Source organism: Poromitra crassiceps (assembly GCF_964638095.1).
Source record: "Poromitra crassiceps genome assembly, chromosome: 14".
NCBI classification, from domain to species: Eukaryota; Metazoa; Chordata; class Actinopteri; order Beryciformes; family Melamphaidae; genus Poromitra; species Poromitra crassiceps.
Genome location: NC_139633.1, coordinates 18,788,090 through 18,806,098, shown reverse-complemented (window position 1 = coordinate 18,806,098; position 18,009 = coordinate 18,788,090). Strand labels below are relative to the sequence as shown.

At 45.1% G+C, this 18,009-nt stretch overlaps 2 protein-coding genes across 3 annotated transcripts in view; one reads left to right on the top strand and one right to left on the bottom strand.

The window, feature by feature from the left end:
- Window positions 1-1,594: 1,594 nt before the first annotated feature.
- Window positions 1,595-12,529, bottom strand: ctr9 (CTR9 homolog, Paf1/RNA polymerase II complex component). 2 transcript variants are annotated; one of them, XM_083650826.1, is made up of 23 exons: window positions 12,395-12,529; window positions 11,757-11,855; window positions 11,290-11,529; window positions 11,063-11,180; window positions 10,889-10,978; window positions 10,405-10,661; window positions 10,205-10,312; window positions 7,972-8,208; window positions 7,581-7,799; window positions 7,143-7,326; window positions 6,737-6,825; window positions 5,937-6,122; window positions 5,646-5,733; window positions 5,386-5,534; window positions 5,158-5,274; window positions 4,925-5,070; window positions 4,753-4,824; window positions 4,482-4,617; window positions 3,443-3,586; window positions 3,215-3,342; window positions 2,747-2,837; window positions 2,527-2,639; window positions 1,595-2,414 (listed from the first exon to the last, which is right to left on the bottom strand). In XM_083650826.1, the coding sequence occupies exons 1-23, from the start codon at window positions 12,437-12,439 to the stop codon at window positions 1,970-1,972; spliced, it is 3,501 nt and encodes a 1,166-aa protein (XP_083506952.1). In that variant the 5' UTR covers window positions 12,440-12,529; the 3' UTR covers window positions 1,595-1,969. The 2 variants fall into 2 exon arrangements, with proteins under 2 accessions (XP_083506952.1, XP_083506953.1); XM_083650827.1 differs by having other exon boundaries at window positions 2,527-2,636.
- Window positions 12,530-14,570: 2,041 nt separating this feature from the next.
- The window catches only part of mrvi1 (murine retrovirus integration site 1 homolog), a gene marked incomplete at its 5' end in the record, with an annotated part of 50,574 nt that continues 47,135 nt past the window's right edge, over window positions 14,571-18,009 (top strand). Inside the window, 2 exons of the mRNA XM_083650648.1 lie at window positions 14,571-14,579; window positions 14,901-16,008. Of these exons, the coding sequence (XP_083506774.1) occupies window positions 14,571-14,579; window positions 14,901-16,008 (1,117 nt within the window). The remainder of the gene's footprint in view (window positions 14,580-14,900; window positions 16,009-18,009) is intronic.

The following is an 18,009-nucleotide window of genomic DNA, read 5'->3' as shown; positions in this document are numbered from 1 at the left end:
TGTGCCACATAGGCCGCAATGCATTTTAAAACAGTCATATAATTTCTTTAATAATTACTATGTAAACACTGAACACGCACAAATAACGATGAGACTCTCTTCTATCACCTGCAAAAAAAAGTTTATTGATCCCATTTTCCGTTCTTTAGTTATGAGCCGGAGAAGATAGCTTGATTGAACGAAAAACAGAGCTTTTTTTCTACGAGCTGAGATAATGAGCCTTTTGTGAAATTAAACATTTCAAGCACATCACTGACTCTGAAGCTAATTTTCTGATGTAGTCACACCTCAAAAATAATTTCCTTCAATAAAACAGTGAAGGCAAGGGAATTTTGTTTGGAAGAATAATATTTTTAGCTGAAACCAGCAGCGCTGGCGCCTGCATGCGCTGCTGGTTGCAGCTTCTTGCTGATCTTTTGCTGCTGGTGGGCATCGGATATTCTGGCTTGCGTTTGCCAACCCTGTCCTGCTGTCTGGGTCTGTGTTGTGTACTTGGCTCTGCGTGCCCACCTCCCCCCCTCCTCCTCCCCCCCCCCCCGTTGTGGGAGGAGTGTCTCTCTGCTCTGCTGTATTCTCTGCCTGTGCTCAGCACTGAAAAAGTCCGCTAGTTCCTGCTTTTTTACAGCCGCGTGTACCAGCTCCCATGCTTCAAGTTGAGAATAATAACAAATCCACGGCTGATCATGCAAATGGGTGTTGCAGCGGGCACGGAGGCTGTTGCAGCGGACACCGAGGTGCTCAATTGTGATAGCAGATTGGCTGCTGCAGGGGCACAGCTAAACGTTGCTTCAATGAAGCCGCTGCATACGGACGGATGCGATGCGATTTCCTTCCCCCCAATGACTTCTTCTGTGTGTTTCACTCCACGTTCTCTCATCTGGAGAGCGCTGTCGCCACCTAAGGGTTCTGTAAAATAGGTTAGACACATTCAATACCTCTGATACTGTAAGAGGCGATGTAAGAGGCATAGATCGACACCCCCCCGTCAAAAAAAAAAATTCGAGTTATTGACGCCATTTGGCGTCGCTGGCACTGTACGGTAAATTTCTAATGACGCCATATGGCGTCGCTGGCACTGAATGTGTTAACTATGTCAACAATAGACCCTTCTCACGGGGGCCATTTTGTGTCGAAAAGGCAGGGTAAACACAGGTGCAAGCAAACACTGAGGGTTTCCATCTTCCATGATTGGAATTCGGAAACCCTCATTTAATGTTTTGCTTGCACCTGTGTTTATCCTGCCTTTTCGACACAAAATGGGCCCCGTGAAAAGGGTCTATTAAACTGTTCAGTAGGATCATAGTTATTTTGTTAGAAAATGAATTTGTGATGGCTCAGGGGATTTCTAACATCGTGAGTCAGCTGGATTTGCAGGAGATCCATGTGGCAGCATCAGGTTAAGGGTTTGATGGTCTTAGAAACAACCGTGGAATGGCACATTCACAAGATCTTTTCTGCACTTTAAACTCCTCTAATGTGTCATTTGACACACAAACTAATTAGAGACAAAACTGTGTTGCTGGCCAAAAAGTACAGTATGTGTTAGCATGATATAGGAGCAGAATAGAATACACATCTTGCATGTTTTTGAAAATTTTAATGTACATAATATTCTGATTAACCATCAACCCGTCTTTGGGCCACTGTCTGTTCTTTTGATCATCCGAGACTGAGATAGAAAATAGAGGTTTACACCATTCAGATGGTTTACTGTAAACCAGTTGATGTATCATTAACAAAAAGACAGCGAGGCACAGCATCTAAGAAAAGACAGGATTTAACAGGCTGACAACCAATAAGTAGTGAGGAATATGCCATATTACTGCACTACAAAACTACACTTTACTATACTAATTCCAATATAGGACATGGACAGAAATCCCTGCGCTTAATTGACAATACAAATCCAGATGTAGAGAATGCCTTTTCATCTTTACAAGAGACAAGTCTGTTAGGGATTTTGGAAGTCTCAGTCGCTGTCATCCTCGTTGTTGGACCGCTCGGGCTCTGAGCCGTTGTCAGAGCGGCGTGGCGAGCCCTCGTTGTCCGATCCCCGATCAGAGCCTCGGTCCGATCCCCGGTCCGAAGCTGCAGCGGGCGAACCACGGGGCGAACCGCGGGGTGAACCGCGACGTGACTCGTCGTCCGATCCCGACCGACTCCTCTTGCTCTCGTTGTCCGACTGCTCAGAGTCGGACTGCCGCTGTGGCCTCCTCTTCTTCGGTGGCCGGTCGCTGCCGGAGTCGTCCTGGTCGGAGCCCGCGGAGCGCTGGGGGCTGCCCGCCTCGCTGGCAGAGCGGTTCCCACTGGCAGAGCGGTTCCCACCGCCGTCGGACTCGCTGTCGGACGCAATGCGCTTCCTGTGGCCGCCCTCGCCCTCCTCATCAGATCCTGAAGCACTCTCTCTCTGGGGTCTACATGGGGAAAGGGGCAATAATAAAAATTCAAATTAAGTAACAGATACAGACTCCGCCCCCACGTGTAAAATACTGTATGAAATACAGTCTACGAAGTCTATCTGTTTACCTGTCTTCAGCAATCTTCAGGCCATCCTCATCTGAAGATGAGTCAGACGATGATATGATGGCCTTAGACTTGATCTTCCCCTTGAGTGAAGGTGGCAGACGCTCAGGCTGCTGCTAAAAAAAAAAGACAGAAATGTTAGATTCATAGAAATTAAGCTTGAAAAAATGTAAATCAATTAAAGCGCATTAATGATGGCAGAAGAACAAAAACAAAAAGGAACCTTTTCAAACTTCTTCTTGGGTCTACGTTGCTTCTTGGGTCGTGATCCTCCCTCCTCATCGTCGCTGCCATCATCACCTCCCTTGGTAGGTCTAAAACAACAGGACAAACACATTTGAGTTTCTGCTCTAAGCTGTCTAGTGTGCTGTACTGATCTGTTTTACTCTACTCTACTCTGCTGGTATAATTGGTAAGTTTAGTTTGAGTTTTAGTAACTAACCCAAACTTGTACCACTAACCTAAACTTGTACCACTGTTCCTTCAGAAGTTGTAGTTATCATAGACTGTGCTCCATAGTAGATTGCTCTATTGCTGACAAAAATGTGTTATTGTAAGTCGCTTTGGATAAAAGCGTCTGCCAAATGACGTAATGTAATGTACGGTAATGTAATGTACAAAAGTTGAGTGGAAGCACACAAGTCCTTTGGCCAAAACAAACTACAATGCTCATTCTCTGCAGCAGAATCACCTCCGTCTCTTCTTGCGTGACTCATCCTCACTACCGCTGCCACCCTTTCTCCTCCTCTTCTTCTTCGTTGGCAGGTCCTCATCAGAGTCATCATTGACAAACTCGTCCATGTCACCAGTTTTCTTACGCTTGAATGGAAAAAAAAACAAAGTTATGTTATTCGCATTCAAAGAAGTTCAGTGTTTCGACCCGTTTCCACAAAGTTGTACTGTCTGTGCTGAAACTCACACGTCCACCACCTTTCCTCTTCTCCTTGGACGTCTCCTTCATTCCATCCGTGAAAGAGAGCAAGTTCTTGGTCTTCTCCACATACATGGCTCTCTGCTCCAGAAGCTTTTTCTGTTGCTCAGTCACCTTGTTCCGCTTGTCCTCCTGATGAGTTTTTAGGGTGACAAAGTCAACCAAACAATGAGATGCCGTTTATTGTGGCTCAAAACAGTGTTGTAAGGGCTCGAGTCCGACTCAGACTTGGACTCAAGCGTTCATGCATTCAGACTCTGAAGTTGAGACAAGGACTCGAACTTGCTAATTGATAAAGATTAAGCATCAATTAAGCATTCGACAGGAGTGGGAGTGAGTGCTGATATTCGCCTAATTCATTAGTCGTATAGAAACACATTTATTGACTTTACTGGTATAATGTTAGACACCAGACTGGCAGAAAAAGGACATTACACACATATCTGTCTCTTTTTCTCTCTCTCTCTCTGCATGTTTGTGTGCCTGCTCATCTCTCCCTCCCTCTCCTTATAGACACAGACTGTAAAAGTTTAGACACAATTAACAAATAATGTAAAGGCCGGACAGTCAATGTTATCATTAATCAGCATAACATTAGGGAGGCATACGACAACTTCAAATGATTTTTTTTAAGGAAATGATTTATGTTTTTCATGTCATTCTTTTTTTATTCTTATTGGAAAGTCAAGTTATTTATTTGTAGGCTCCAAATCCTCTTATTTCACTCATGGCATTTGTGCCCTAAAAAAAACGTGTGACACCGAAGGTCAATTATCCTTGCCCCTAAAATTACGCAATTCCAAGCCTGCAGACTCGACTTTGAGGACTCAGACTCGGCTCAGGTAATGGGGACTGGACTCGGACTCTTCTTTGGTGTGACTGGCACTTGGACTTGAACACTGAGGACTGGAGAGCCGACTCGGACCCGAGAGCCTTGACTAGACTTGACTACAACACTGACTCAAAATAGAAGCAAAATTGTCTGTCCAAGCTTTCACGTTTTGTTTGTGGTCAAAAACATACAGACCTGCTCTTTCCTCATCTGCTGGCGCAGGAAGTCCCTCTCCTGCTCCTGTTTTGCCCGAAGCTCTTTCTCCTCCTCGTCCTGCTTCCTGGCCCGTGCCACATGGTACTGAGCCTGGCTGAGCAGGTCAGAGCACTGCCTGCAACCATCATCCACAAACACATCGATAAGCCCCCCTTCAACGTGTGTGTGTGTGTGTGTGTGTGTGTGTCTGTGTGTGTGTGTGTGTGTGGTGTGTGTGTGTGTCTGGGGTGGGCTGGAAGTTCAGACTTACCTGGCCTCGGAGGCGGCAAGCGCTAGATCAAACCTCATCTTATCTCCAGCCTTGCTGAGGTAGCTGAAATACCTGTGAGAAGGAGGGTGAGAGAGAGATCAAATAGGAGAATTAGCTTGAGGAGAACAGGGGCATGGGACTAGAAGGCGTAGGGCAAGGTGTACGCCGCTACCTGTGAGCCAGTTCCAGCTCTTTCACAGCGCTGAGCACAGCCTTCAGGTTGCTCTTCTCGTCCTTCAGCACCAGAGTGGCCAGCCTCTGGAGCACCAGGGCCACGTTGAACATCAGCACCGTGTCACTGGGTGCCACATGGCGTGCCTTATAAACGCCACATCATAAAGGACAGTTATATACCCTCATATTGTAGAGCAATACAAGAAAAGCCTTTTTCATTTTGGTTTTTACCTTCAGCAACATCTGCTTGCACTCCTGGAGTTTGCCACATTTGAAGAGTGCCCTGGCGAGGTACAGCAGCACCTCGGTGTTCTGATGCTTGTAAAATTTCTTCAGGCAGTTCTCATACTGTGCAGCAGATTAAAAACATTGAATTTATATAGAACTTTACATTAAAAAAAGAAAAAACATGGAATGAAAGACACCGGTTTTAAAAGGTCATCACAATAAGGCCCTTACCATTTGCACAGCGCTGATGTATTGCTTCTGTTCTACGTAGATGTGAGCCAGATTTAGCCAGACGTCACTGATATCTGCTGTGGCCTCCCTCACCTGGGCAAACACGTCACGTGCCTCTCTGAAGTAGCCCTTATGGGCCAGGACAGCACCTGGGCAAAACATATTCAGGGTTACTACACCATATACACATAAGCTAATGATTGCTGACTTGCAGAAATGATCAGAGATGTGGAAAAAGCACAAAATATAGTTCAACATACCAATGCCATTGGCAGCATAGAGGTTCTTGGCATCATTTCGCAGGACCTGTTTGTATATCGCCAAGGCTCGATCCTGGTGTCTCTTTTCCTGTCAAAACAACACTGTCACTGGATTTGATGTATTTTGATATATTATATATTATATATATTATACATATTTTTTACTCCCATACAAAGATGTCATCATTTATTTGGAAATACCATTAAGTGTGAGAGTTAATCAATACCATTATATGTGATCTCCTGTGCTACATTTACAACTGTGCCGTTTGTCATTTCTTTGTTCTGTACCTTCTCCCGGTCTCTGGTGGGCTGGTGCAGGGTCTGTAGCCACACGTTGCCCAGAGCCAGCATGGAGTAGGTGTCGTTCTGTGTGGACGGCTGCTTCAGGATGCGCTCAAACTTTTTCTGGCCCGGCCCCCACTCCTGTTTGGCCAAGTGAAGGTTCCCTATCAGGGACCAGGCGTCTGGGTGATCCTGCGTCCAGCACAACATGGTAGACATCAGATCATGTGGACAAAGCACACAGTACTACACCGTATAGAAAATCTGTATTGTATAACATTATCACTATTTATTACTCTATAGTATAGAGTATAAATAGTGATAATGTTATACCAACATTTGAATATAAATAATGCCCCCCTGTGGGTCAAGTTTAAGCAGGCTAGCATTCAAAAGCTTCAGGTTGCTTACAATGCATGAGGATTCTGCTCAGAAAGCCAAGGTGTTGCAGTGCTAGTGAAATGTTTTGTGGTGCAGGAGTCTACACCTTTCATGCCCTGCTGGGAAATCTGACCTACAAGTTTATCCGTCATCTTAATGTGTCTCAGAACTTGATTATCATGCTGCTGTCTCAACCTGGTCTCAGTGCTATTAAGTACCAGTCCAGCATTTGGGCACATTGGTACAACTCTTTAATGTAATGTATTGGGGTATGTATATGTTATGATTTTATGTATTGTCTGTTTTTATACTGGACCTTGTGTCTGTTAATAAATAAAGTGAATATAATCATCATTTTGCATCAGATTATGTTGGCTTCTGGTGGAGTGGTAGTTACACTATCAAACAACAGATGACGAAAATACCTGGTTAATCTGCAGGGCTTCTTTGAACCAATCGGAAGCTTCGTAGAAATTTCCTTTGTCGCGAGCCATAGCTCCGAGACGCAAGTAGCCTGTGTATTTCAAGTACAAAGACAATTTCGTTATCTGCCATCACATTTTTTCATTGTAGAATGTTCTAATGCAGGGGTTCCCAAACTTTTCCATCCAAGTACCACTAGGTACCAAACCAAATTTCCCAGGGACCACTTCCACTGCGTATACCAACCCCCCCAATGAAATAAAATTTGCTGATTTAACCATGCAATAGCAGCAGAAATGCTAAATAACAATATAAGGCTACTAGCTAGGATAAGTTCAAAGCGGACACACACAACATTAGACTGTGAAAAAGAGGAGCCTAATCTAACGCATTGTGTCGTATGCTTACAGTCCACATAGTTGGGATGTTCCCTAAGGACGTTTTTGTAGAGTTTCTCAGCTTCGTGGAATTCACACATGGCCTCATACAGGCGAGCCAGGTTGTAGGAGGTGGTGACAGAGATGGCGTTGTAGTAATGCTCATCATGCTCTCCCTCGGCTTTGGCTCGCTCCAGAGATGCAAGGAAGTATTTCTATAGACGAGAAGACACAGTCCAACCTTGAAATAGTGCAATCGTTTGCTTAGCATCTGCAGTCTTCAGTGCACTTCATCATGGATACAACTACTCCTGCTACCAGTGTGAATAACTGTCTGCTATGCTATGTAGTACATTCTCAATTTCAATGCTATCTACACAGTTGATGCAGTGGCTGATGATTATTACCCCGATCAATATAGCTATAGCAGGCTACCAGGTTAACTCCACCCAGAGGGGTAGTGAGGTACCTTAGCCTCTCCCAGGTTGCCCAGTCTGAAGTGGAGAGCCCCCAGGTTGTTGAGGATCTCGGGCGGGACATCAGCCTGCACCTTCTCCTGCAGGATGCGGGTGGCCGTGCCGTAGGCGGACAGAGCTCCTTGGATGTCAGTCTGCTCCAGGATCTGAGCCAGCTCAATCCACGCCTCCACGTCATCTGGGTACTGCTCTGTTACCTTCTTCAGATGACCCTGGGAAAGCACAGCCACATGTCTCCAATAGGCACATTTGCTAAATATCCCAGAAAGGATCATAGTAGGATAAGTACACATTCCTCAAGCTGTACTGCAAGTCAGATTAACAAAAGTCTTACTAATCCAAGTGACAACAACTGTGATGGGACAATCTTCGTAGGGTACATACTTTGGCAATGTCTCTCTTTTCCTGATCATCAGACGTTGCATAGAGAGACCCCAGGATTTTCATCGTTTCATAGTTGTTGGGGTAGGCCTTTAAAACCTTTTCGAAGCACTGCGCTGCGTTCTCCTTGTCTCTTCGGTACACATACATCTGTCCCAGTCCGAAGAAGGGCAACACAAAGGTGGATGAGGCAAACTGAGTGGCTTGGTAGTAGTACTGAAAGGCTTGGTCATAGTCCTCCTAAGGGAAAAAAAACAAAAGCAGAAATATCAGATGCATCCAGCTTAATGAGTGTTACAGAGCTAACAGTAACATCCAGCTTAATGAGTGTTACAGAACAAACAGTAACATCCATCTTAATGAGTGTTACAGAACTAACAGTAACATCCAGCTTAATGAGTGTTACAGAACTAACCATAACATCCAGTTTAATAAGTGTTACAGAACTAACAGTAACATCCAGCTTAAAGGGGGACTAACCCCCTAGATATGTATTAGAACAGTGATTTGAAAATACCTATTGAAAAAACCAAGAAATGACATATACTCTTGTCTATACTAGACTCTTTGGCTGTGTTAAGTCAAGATTTTTTTTCGGAAATCGACGCCATTACAGTTTGCCTACTGCCTAAAAAATAATTTATTTGAGAGGGGCGATATCTTTATAAATATCATCAACTAGCCAACGCTGGTGGCCTGTATGGAAACAGAAAATCCTGAAATGGTTGATAGTTATATCAATTTGGCCATTCAGTGGCGAACTAGAAATTTAATTATTTTTGTCCCATTTTGTCCCATGTGTGTGTGCGTGGCTTGCATGTGGCTTGTCTAAACTTACGTTAAGAGCCTCGCTGCTCGCAGCACACAGCACACAGTGAGGACAAACCTCTCGCTCTGGGGTAACACAATGCGAGATTTCTCCACGTAGACAGAAATAGCTGGTGTGCGATTTAGAGAATACAGTCTGAGATTGGGTACAGGATTGAGGGAATCCCGCATCTGTTTGCGAAGGTGCGACTGGACAGGACGCTTTTCACAGACGGGCACAGTAGTCGGAGCGAGGCGAGTGTCTCTCAGAGGGCACAGCTGCAGTGCAGATCTCTCCTCCGCGCATTCAGTCTGTCCAAAATCATTACCGATATAATCTCAGTAGGAGGGATGCAGGGAAATATGATAGTAGCCGATGTGTTTAGAGAAGCTTTGTCACGTTGTCACGTCGTAATATAGCGTTATATTTTACATGTGCGCTAAACTGCGACCATATTTGTTTGCGGAAATATCAGACTGCTCTCTCTGCTGCTCTCAGCACAGAGAGCCCAGCTGCTGCTGGCCTGCTGCGCGCGCCCGCGGAGCTTGGGGCTCGTCCATGTAACAGTACGACTCTCGCCTGCCTGGGCTGGAGACAGTGTGCTTGCAACTCGGACTGATAATATAAACATCATCATTCGAGCTTATCCAGGTAAGATATCAATAAAGTAATGACACATTCAGCGGGAAACTAACTATAATTAAGACATGTGCCAACTTTGACGACGTTTGGTTCAGTATTTTAAGAGCAAACTTCAATAGGAATAGGCTTGGAGTTCTGAGGAGCCGAAAGGGTACAGGGGGGGTAGGGGAGTAATTATCTTGAAATCCCATAGTCTTTGGGGGCACTGTGACGTCAGTGTGCCCCTAATCTCCCATTCATTTGAGAAAAGAAAAAAAAGCAGTCTTTGACCCTAAGAGGGCGCTTATGCCAGGTATGCTGCTGAAAAATGATACAAATGGTAAAATGGCAACAGTTTGGTGTCAAATGTGGAAATTCTGACCAGAATTCTTCACACATCACCCCCAAAGTCATATATATTGGTTAAAAGCTGAAAAAAAGTGTTTTGGAGGTTAGTTACACTTTAATGAGTGTTATAGAACTAACAGTAACATCCAGCTTAATGAGTGTTACAGAACTAACCATAACATCCAGTTTAATAAGTGTTACAGAACTAACAGTAACATCCAGCTTAATAAGTGTTACAGAACTAACAGTAACATCCAGCTTAATGAGTGTTACAGAACTAACCATAACATCCAGTTTAATAAGTGTTACAGAACTAACAGTAACATCCAGCTTAATAAGTGTTACAGAACTAACAGTAACATCCAGCTTAATAAGTGTTACAGAACTAACAGTAACATCCAGCTTAATGAGTGTTACAGAACTAATAGTAATCTGGCTCAGGATTGGTCAGGCTCTTACCTGCACATGAAAGGAGCGAGCCAACTGGTAGCAGCTCTCAGCCTGCATGGCTTCTACCTCTGTGTTATGGAAAGCATGGAGGGCCAGATGCTGCACCTTGCTGTAGTCCTGGTAGTGACAGCAAATACAGAGGTGTGAATGTAATCGTTAAATGACACTCAGGTTTAGACTTACGAGACAGAAACCAGGCGAGCGGCTACCTTTTTGAAGAAGAAGTGGTTGGCGAGGTGGTTGAGCACCATGGGGTTGCTGGGGTCGATGGTGTATGCCTTTGAGAGGAGCTGCACTCCGTTCTTAATGGAGTCCGCCTCCTTGTTGTTGAGCTCGAGTACTGCCAAGCCGACAAGGGCTCCCACACACTTGGAATTGAGCTCCAGGGCTCGGTCGAACGCCAAACGGGCCTTCTCCAGTTTATTGAGCTTGACAAAGCAGTGGCCCATCCCAAGCCTTACTTCAGCTAGTCAGTGACAGAGAAAGGTGTGTTAGAAAACAAGCCTTACTTCAGCTAGTCAGTGACAGAGAAAGGTGTGTTAGAAAACAAGGACAACTTCGGCCCAGGACCACGTGCATCATGTAGCAACTAGGCGACCCCATGCAACTCAAGCCCATTCGAGGAAACTACGTCTTTCAACAGCCCAAGTTTGGCACTGATAATGACATCACTGATGTCAGGAATGGGTTTACCTGGACAGCCTGGGTTTGTACGTAGAGCCTTTTTGTAGTATGCCAGCGCTCCTCTATAATCCTTTTTATTGAAGGAGATGCAAGCTTTACCTGTTGAACAACATTGGTGTGGTTATTCCTGTGAATCAGTCACAGAGGTTTGTGATCAATCTTTTATTTTTATGTCCAACTTGCCTAGTAAAGCAGGGATGTTATTGGTGGACTGGTTGAGGACGAAGTGGAACTGGGCATCTGCCTGGTCCATTTTATCTCCTTCCAGAAGGCAGAAACAGGCTCTTCCCAACAAATGGTTCTGAATGAGACAAGAGCATGTTGTATTAACTGAAAATGCAACTAACCTTGAGCCTCTGACTGATTTTCCCCATTACCAACTACGGTACTTTCCCAGACATTTTACTTACCTGATCATACATAATGATCTTGTCTGCCATGGTGTAGAGCAGAGTGGCCTGCGTGATAAGCTCCTTCTTGGCATCTTTGTTTTTTTCTTTGCGTGCTTGCTGGACATAGTAAGCTGCCAGTGTGTCCAGACAGGTCATCTGGTCCTTCTCATGGTCTCTGTAGTCAAGGTTTCCATCAATACGGGCAGCCTCCAGCAGCTTGACAAAGTCCTCTGTTTTGCCTTGCTTGTAGTACTCCAACTGAATAGTAGAGAATATGCAAAACTCTTAGAATTGTGAAACTAGGTAAAAAAAAAATCTGGTTTGACATCTGGATTCTATTCATTTTATTTATCTTTAAGATTCAATAGCTGCCAGCATTTCCTTTGCTCAAGTATAGTGTATATATACCTTATTTTCTTTTGATGCATATGGCAGAATATATACTCCTCCGATTATGATGATCCAAATCTGCAACATTTACTCACCGCCAAAGCAATCCATATGTGCAGCTGCGTGTGTTCCTGCTTCAGGATACTGATGACTTCATCTCCCTCAGGTAGCTGGTCAAAATCAAGCTCAATAACCTGCAGGATACAAGTTGTTAGAGTAGTGAGCAGTCAAAATCGGGACAGAATAAATAAAATGCATAATTTAAATGTATTATGATTCATGAGCCAGGTACACTTACACTAACGTTATTAACGTTATTGTTCGTTTTGTTGAGTGAGTTGAGAATTTTTGAATTGATGATTGCTGATGTACAGTAAGAGCAAATAGTATGATGTGGAATTTCACATTTTACCTAAACATCTGTTGGCTGCCTTAACCAAATAGCTATCTTGCAACCTACTAACGTTATACAGTTTAACTGTAAATAACGTCGTTATACTGTAGCTGCTAGCTGCATGACACAACACATAAGTAACTTTAGCTTATGTTTCCTAACAGTGTGCACCGGTGCCTGCTCTCATATATTAGAAATGTAAACAATTGAAAATGTATACGAAAACTGATTACGCTGTTAGTTGGAGTTAGCTAATGTTAGCTTACAGGGCTAGCCACACAGGTCTCACACTGCCAAACATTCACAACAAATCAGGGTTCCACATTAGATGTCTCTTACCTCATCCGTGTCCCGTAAAGGGATTTCAATAGAACCCCGAGACATCTTGGATGACGAAAAAAACACAATTCTGTTGTTTTTTATTCTACTTGTTCAACGAAGATAACCCGTGGTTAGTCCGCGGCTACTTCCGCTTAGAAACAAACACGGTGTTCTGGAAATTATGTCCGACCAGCTCAGTGTGTACATGACGGAAGAGTCCCTCCCCACGTGCGTCATGAGTCATGACCGTCATGACATGTAGCAACCAGGCGACCTCATGCAACTCAAGCCCCGCTGCCCATTCGCGTAAACTACATCTTTCAAACCTGCCCAAGTTCGGCAGGTTTAAATATGTTTTCGATATCTTCAATTTCTGGCAGATGTTCAGCTGTGTAGGCAACGACAGAACATACGCAGAACTTTTCAACAGAATCTGTTTCAGAGAGAAACATGAGGACCTTCTAATGAAGACTTGGCCCTCACAGTCAAGAGTCAAAATACCTGACGAGGATGAAACCACCAAAATATTTGGCATGACATCATCACTGATGATGACATCATTACTGATGACATCGTATCTGTGATCTGTTCCTCACTGAATGACACCCAAAAAAGCCTTCTCTTGACCACGCGCTGCTGCACAGTGGTAAAAAGAAGACATGCAGTAGCAAACACATGTAGAGATGTTGCGTCACCTGGCTCTCTCTCAAAGGAGGGCCTTGGGCCTCTCCTGGATTGAGAACGTACAGTCTGACTACTAGAAACCATCTAGTCTACCACCACCTAGTCACAGGGTAGGATTTATGACATCACTGACACTGATGATGTCACAATGGGTAAGTAAAGGGGTTATGACATCACTGATGATGTCACTATGAGGGGATTTATGTCATGGTGATGTCACAATAAGGAGAGAGGGATTTATGACATCACTGATTATGTCACAATAGCGAGGAATTTATGAAATCACTGATGATGTCACAATGGAAGAAAGATACCATCATCAGCATATAAATGGGAGCTGGGGCTCTGTGTCTCTGTTTCTCTGTCTGTCCCACTGTGATGTCATAAATTACATCAGTGAATTACTCACACACACAAGGTTCAGTGATGATGTCACTGATGACATCATCAGTGAATGCTGTCATCAGTGGTGTCATACATAGGCATTGATGTCATCAGTGATGTCATACATAGGCATTGTGACATCATCAGTGATGTCATAAATTCACACACACACAAGGCAATAGTTATGTGATGATTTCACTGATGATGTATCAGTGATGTCATAAATCCCACTGATGACATCATCAGTGATGTCATACACCCCATAAATTCACTCACACACACACACAAAGTCACGAGAGAGACTGATGGAGAGGAGGAGACGGAGGGAGAGAGAAGAGGGGGAGAGACTGAGGGAGAGAGAGTAGTTCTTCAACAAAACATTCTAAATTGAACCCCAGCTCATTTCCCGTTGCAGTGTTTTTAGTACTGCTAGGACAGGACTGACAAGTCTGTGAAAACATATTGTTTTATTCATTAATGGAGACTACTACAATGTTTTGAGTGAGCGCTGTCGATCATAGGCTGCAGTTTCACAATACTTCTCCTGTGTTTGTTTGTTTGTAACAAACAAACATTAAATAACAACAATCATAATAATTTAATTTGCATTTTACTTACTCATCATTTAGATTTAGCTTAATTCACTTGACCATTGAAGTGAGCGAGGAGAGTGAGCCTGGCTGGAGTACAAATTGCAAATTGCTAAATTCTGACTATCTATGGTTCTAGTACTTGAACATAGTGACATTTATTAATCAAATGGAAACACCTGTTCTAGGTTGTCAACATGGACTCTGCGTCTATCTCCAAGCTGATTCCAATCCCTTCATCAGAGTGATTGAGCAGCAACAGTTTAAAAGGACCACTGGGTTTGCAGCATTCATCAAGCTTGGTTGGACCGGTAGTATATGATTTTGTTGTTTGGCTACAAAAAAACAAGCTGAACAAGCTGGTGGATGGTTTTAGCTGAAAAATGGCTGTTGGCATTTGTGTGAGGTAGTACCTTTTTGTATGTGGACATTTTTCTCTCAAACACATAATGATTTTGGTGACGTATAACTTGCTTGTATTTACAAGTGTTCTCTTTTCAGGGTGCTCTTCCTCTTGATGATAGCTTTTGGACAACATGCACATGGTAAGCTGCTACAGTACTGCATGATTACACTTAAAATTGTTTACTACAAAACTTTAATATTTGTCCTTTTTTATAGCACTTATCAGACGCTACAGAGGCGAAGGCTTGAGTGGCATTAAACCTTTGAAGCCCACTCTGGATTCTGAGAGCAGCCAGCAACCTGCCTCTACAAGTTATGAGCAACTAGATTCTGCACTGCCTGGAGGTTCTGTTGGTGGTTATGGTCCCAGTTATGCTCCCTCTAGAAATTACAAGCCTACCACTGAGTCTGGTCCAGTTTTATCAAGTTATGGAATTGAGCGTCCCCTGTCTGCGCCCCAGCGGCAGCCCAGCAACCAGGCCAGGACCCAGCGGCGACCCAGTGACAAGGCCAAGCCCCTGCGCTGGATCAGCTATCGGGCCAAGCCCCAGCAGAGGCCCAGCGACGAGGCCAAACCCCAGCAGAGACCCAGCGGCCAGGCCAAGCCCCTGCGGTTGCCCCAGGAGAGGCCCCCCCGCTACCAGGGCAAGCCCCAGGAGAGGCGTGCCCGTTACCAGGCCGAGCCCCAGGAGAGGCGTGCCCGTTACCAGGCCGAGCCCCAGGAGAGGCGCGCCCGCTACCAGGCCGAGCCCCAGGAGAGGCGCGCCCGCTACCAGGCCGAGCCCCAGGAGAGGCGCGCCCGCTACCAGGCCGAGCCCCAGGAGAGGCGTGCCCGCTACCAGGCCAAGCCCCAGGAGAGGCGCCCCCGCTACCAGGCCAAGCCCCAGGAGAGGCGCACCCGCTACCAGCCCAAGCCCCAGGAGAGGCGTGCCCGCTACCAGGTCAAGCCCCAGGAGAGGCCCCGCTACCAGGTCAAGCCCCAGGAGAGGCCCCGCTACCAGGTCGAGCCCCAGGAGAGGCCCCGCTACCAGGCCGAGCCCCTGGAGACGCCCGGCTACCAGGCCCAGGCCGAGCCCCTGGAGACGCCCCGCTACCAGGCCGAGCCCCTGGAGACGCCCGGCTACCAGGCCCAGGCCGAGTCCCTGGAGACGCCCGGCTACCAGGCCCAGGCCGAGCCCCTGGAGAGGCCCAGCTATGAGCCCTACCCTGAAGGAGGTGCTGCTGTTGGATCTAATGTTCAGCTCACTGATGACCAGCTCACTGATGACCAGCCCACTGACGACCAGCCCACTGACAACCAGCCTGAAACCAACAATGTTAGGTGGGATTCTCCGTCTGAAGGAGGTGCTGCTGTTGGGCTTAATGTCCAGCCCACTGACGACCAGGAGCAGCCCGGCGCCGAGCCCCAGGCTGATCCCAACAATGTTCACCAAAGCAAAGCTGACATGTGGGATTTTGTCTCCTTTGAGGGAGATGCTTCTCTTGGATTTCTTCCCCAGACCAGTGAGGACCAGCCCGAGGGACAGCCCAGCTCCCAGCCCGAGTGGCAGCCGCTGTCATATGACTACAGTATTAAGCACTAGATGAACACACTGCAATCAATGCCTGCAGACGGGTAAGAGCGACTTTTAACATTTTTAAGTTGGATGAGTTTTGCCAACTTGATCAAGGTTGTTTGATGCACATGTTACGAAGTCTGAGGCCGACTCACCTCAAAATGTCTTTACTGTGCATGAATTGTTAAATGTGTGTTTTCAGGTTCCCTGGCCTGTTCTAGGCATTACTGTACGAGTCTATCACCTGGCATGGCGACAGCTGCATCTGGAGATGTCATAAATGGCTTTACTGGATTTTGAAATAAACATACTGAGACTACTGTACATGTGTTCATTGGTCGGTTATAATTTAAGGAATGTCTATGGTGTTTCTGTCGGGAGTATGTTTACCCAACAATTGTCAAAGCGAATCCTGTGACTTGTGATCACGTGCGAGTCCGCCTCATGCTATTGGCGTAAGCGGTATCATGGGTCTTCCTTCGCTAGCTCACATCTCTTAAGATGTAGCACCTGACTCGGGTGTATCAAATCTGTTTGGCTTTCAGTGGTTAAAATGAGCAGCCTGTGTTAAGATGAGTGATGTACAATCACACATCCCAGCCTATGCACACCACCCTGTGCAAACAATCGCTCTGCTGTCTGCTCTTCACACACCGTATGAAATGCATAAGACTTGAAACAAAAGTTCTTGGATGCAGGATGAAGACAAACCTCTTCCATGGTCTCCCCTTTGCTCTAAACATCATTGAACCTTTTTGGGAAGTCTTGAGTACAGTGTAGGTTTCATCCCTCAAACAATTGGGAGGTTTCCCTTCAACGGCTCAGTATATCCCAAGACGCACAGTTCAGGACTAGTATTTTGATGTTAATTAGGGTTATGCATTATTTTGACCACGCCTTCTGTAATTGTGATTTGTGAAATATCACATCCAGAGAAGAAGTGTTTGCTAACTATTTGCTCTCAGGAAAAACTGACTTGGGAGCTGTAAATAGATTATTTAAATTTGTTCAGTATTGGAGAAGACAGCCCATCAAGGTCAGATCTTCAAGGTTTACAAAAAGGCCAAGGTCAAATTGTCATGGTTTAGGAAAAGGCCAAGGTCAGATTTTCAAGGTTTAGAAAAAGGATGGATGAGATATTTTGGAACAACCACAAGTGTGTGAGAATTTGCTGGATGTGTATGACAAAGCGCTCACTTTTCATCCATTTGTCTTAGTGGGAAGGGCAAGCAAATCCAGTTCTCACATATCGTCTTGCAAGTGAACAGTCAACCTGTCATTCAAACGAGTGATCACATCTTCACATGAAGTAGTTTGCTCTGTTTTACTGGAAAGTCAATGAATCTGAGAATACTAAACCATGTTATTTAGAAATATCGCTTGATTTGCCCGTTCATTTCTAGGTCACGTGCTCATTTCTAGCACACTCGCCGCACCCTGAGCCCAACTGCGCAGTTGAGCAATTGCGTGCTGTGCCGAACCTCTCCACCTTATTATAGTGAGATTTTTTTTCCAACACTTTTGAGAGGAAGAATGCTTATTAATAAAAAAAGATTGAAAGATTAAGTCATTTTGACTCCTATCTCTGCATTGATTATTACTGACCTTAAACCTGCATGATGAGGCCTAGTATGTTTTAGATAGTTTAATCTTCATCTGCCTGGTCTCTATGCTGGGTAAATACATTTTCTTTTGCAGCCTGTCCATTTGATATGTTAAACTGATTACAATCCATTAACTGATTGTTGCAGGCCTGTGCTGACAAGAGGAGGAAGGGAGGGGGAGGCAGGGAGATGCAGGCCTGTGCTGACAGGAGGAGGAGGAAGAAAGGAAGGGGGAGGTAGGGAGAGACGAGGATGTCAGCTGGTTTTGATGTGAAGCACTGGAAGCAGGCAAGGAATACACCAATTTCAAAGCATTTTGAAGACTTAGCTAACATCACAGCAACTCAGAGGCAGGTTAGCAACACATTATCCCCTGAGAAATTAGCCTCCTGATTTATTGAGTGACAATA

What these genes read in the sequence shown, in the direction of transcription:
- ctr9 (XM_083650826.1), bottom strand. Translation starts at nt 12,439, where the DNA reads ATGTCTCGGGGTTCTATTGAAATCCCTTTACGGGACACGGATGAG. An exon ending in AGATCATTATGTATGATCAG is followed by an intron (nt 11,181 to 11,289) that starts GTAAGTAAAATG and finishes TGTCTCATTCAG; the next exon opens with AACCATTTGTTGGGAAGAGC. An exon ending in AAAAGAGAGACATTGCCAAA is followed by an intron (nt 7,800 to 7,971) that starts GTATGTACCCTA and finishes GTGCTTTCCCAG; the next exon opens with GGTCATCTGAAGAAGGTAAC.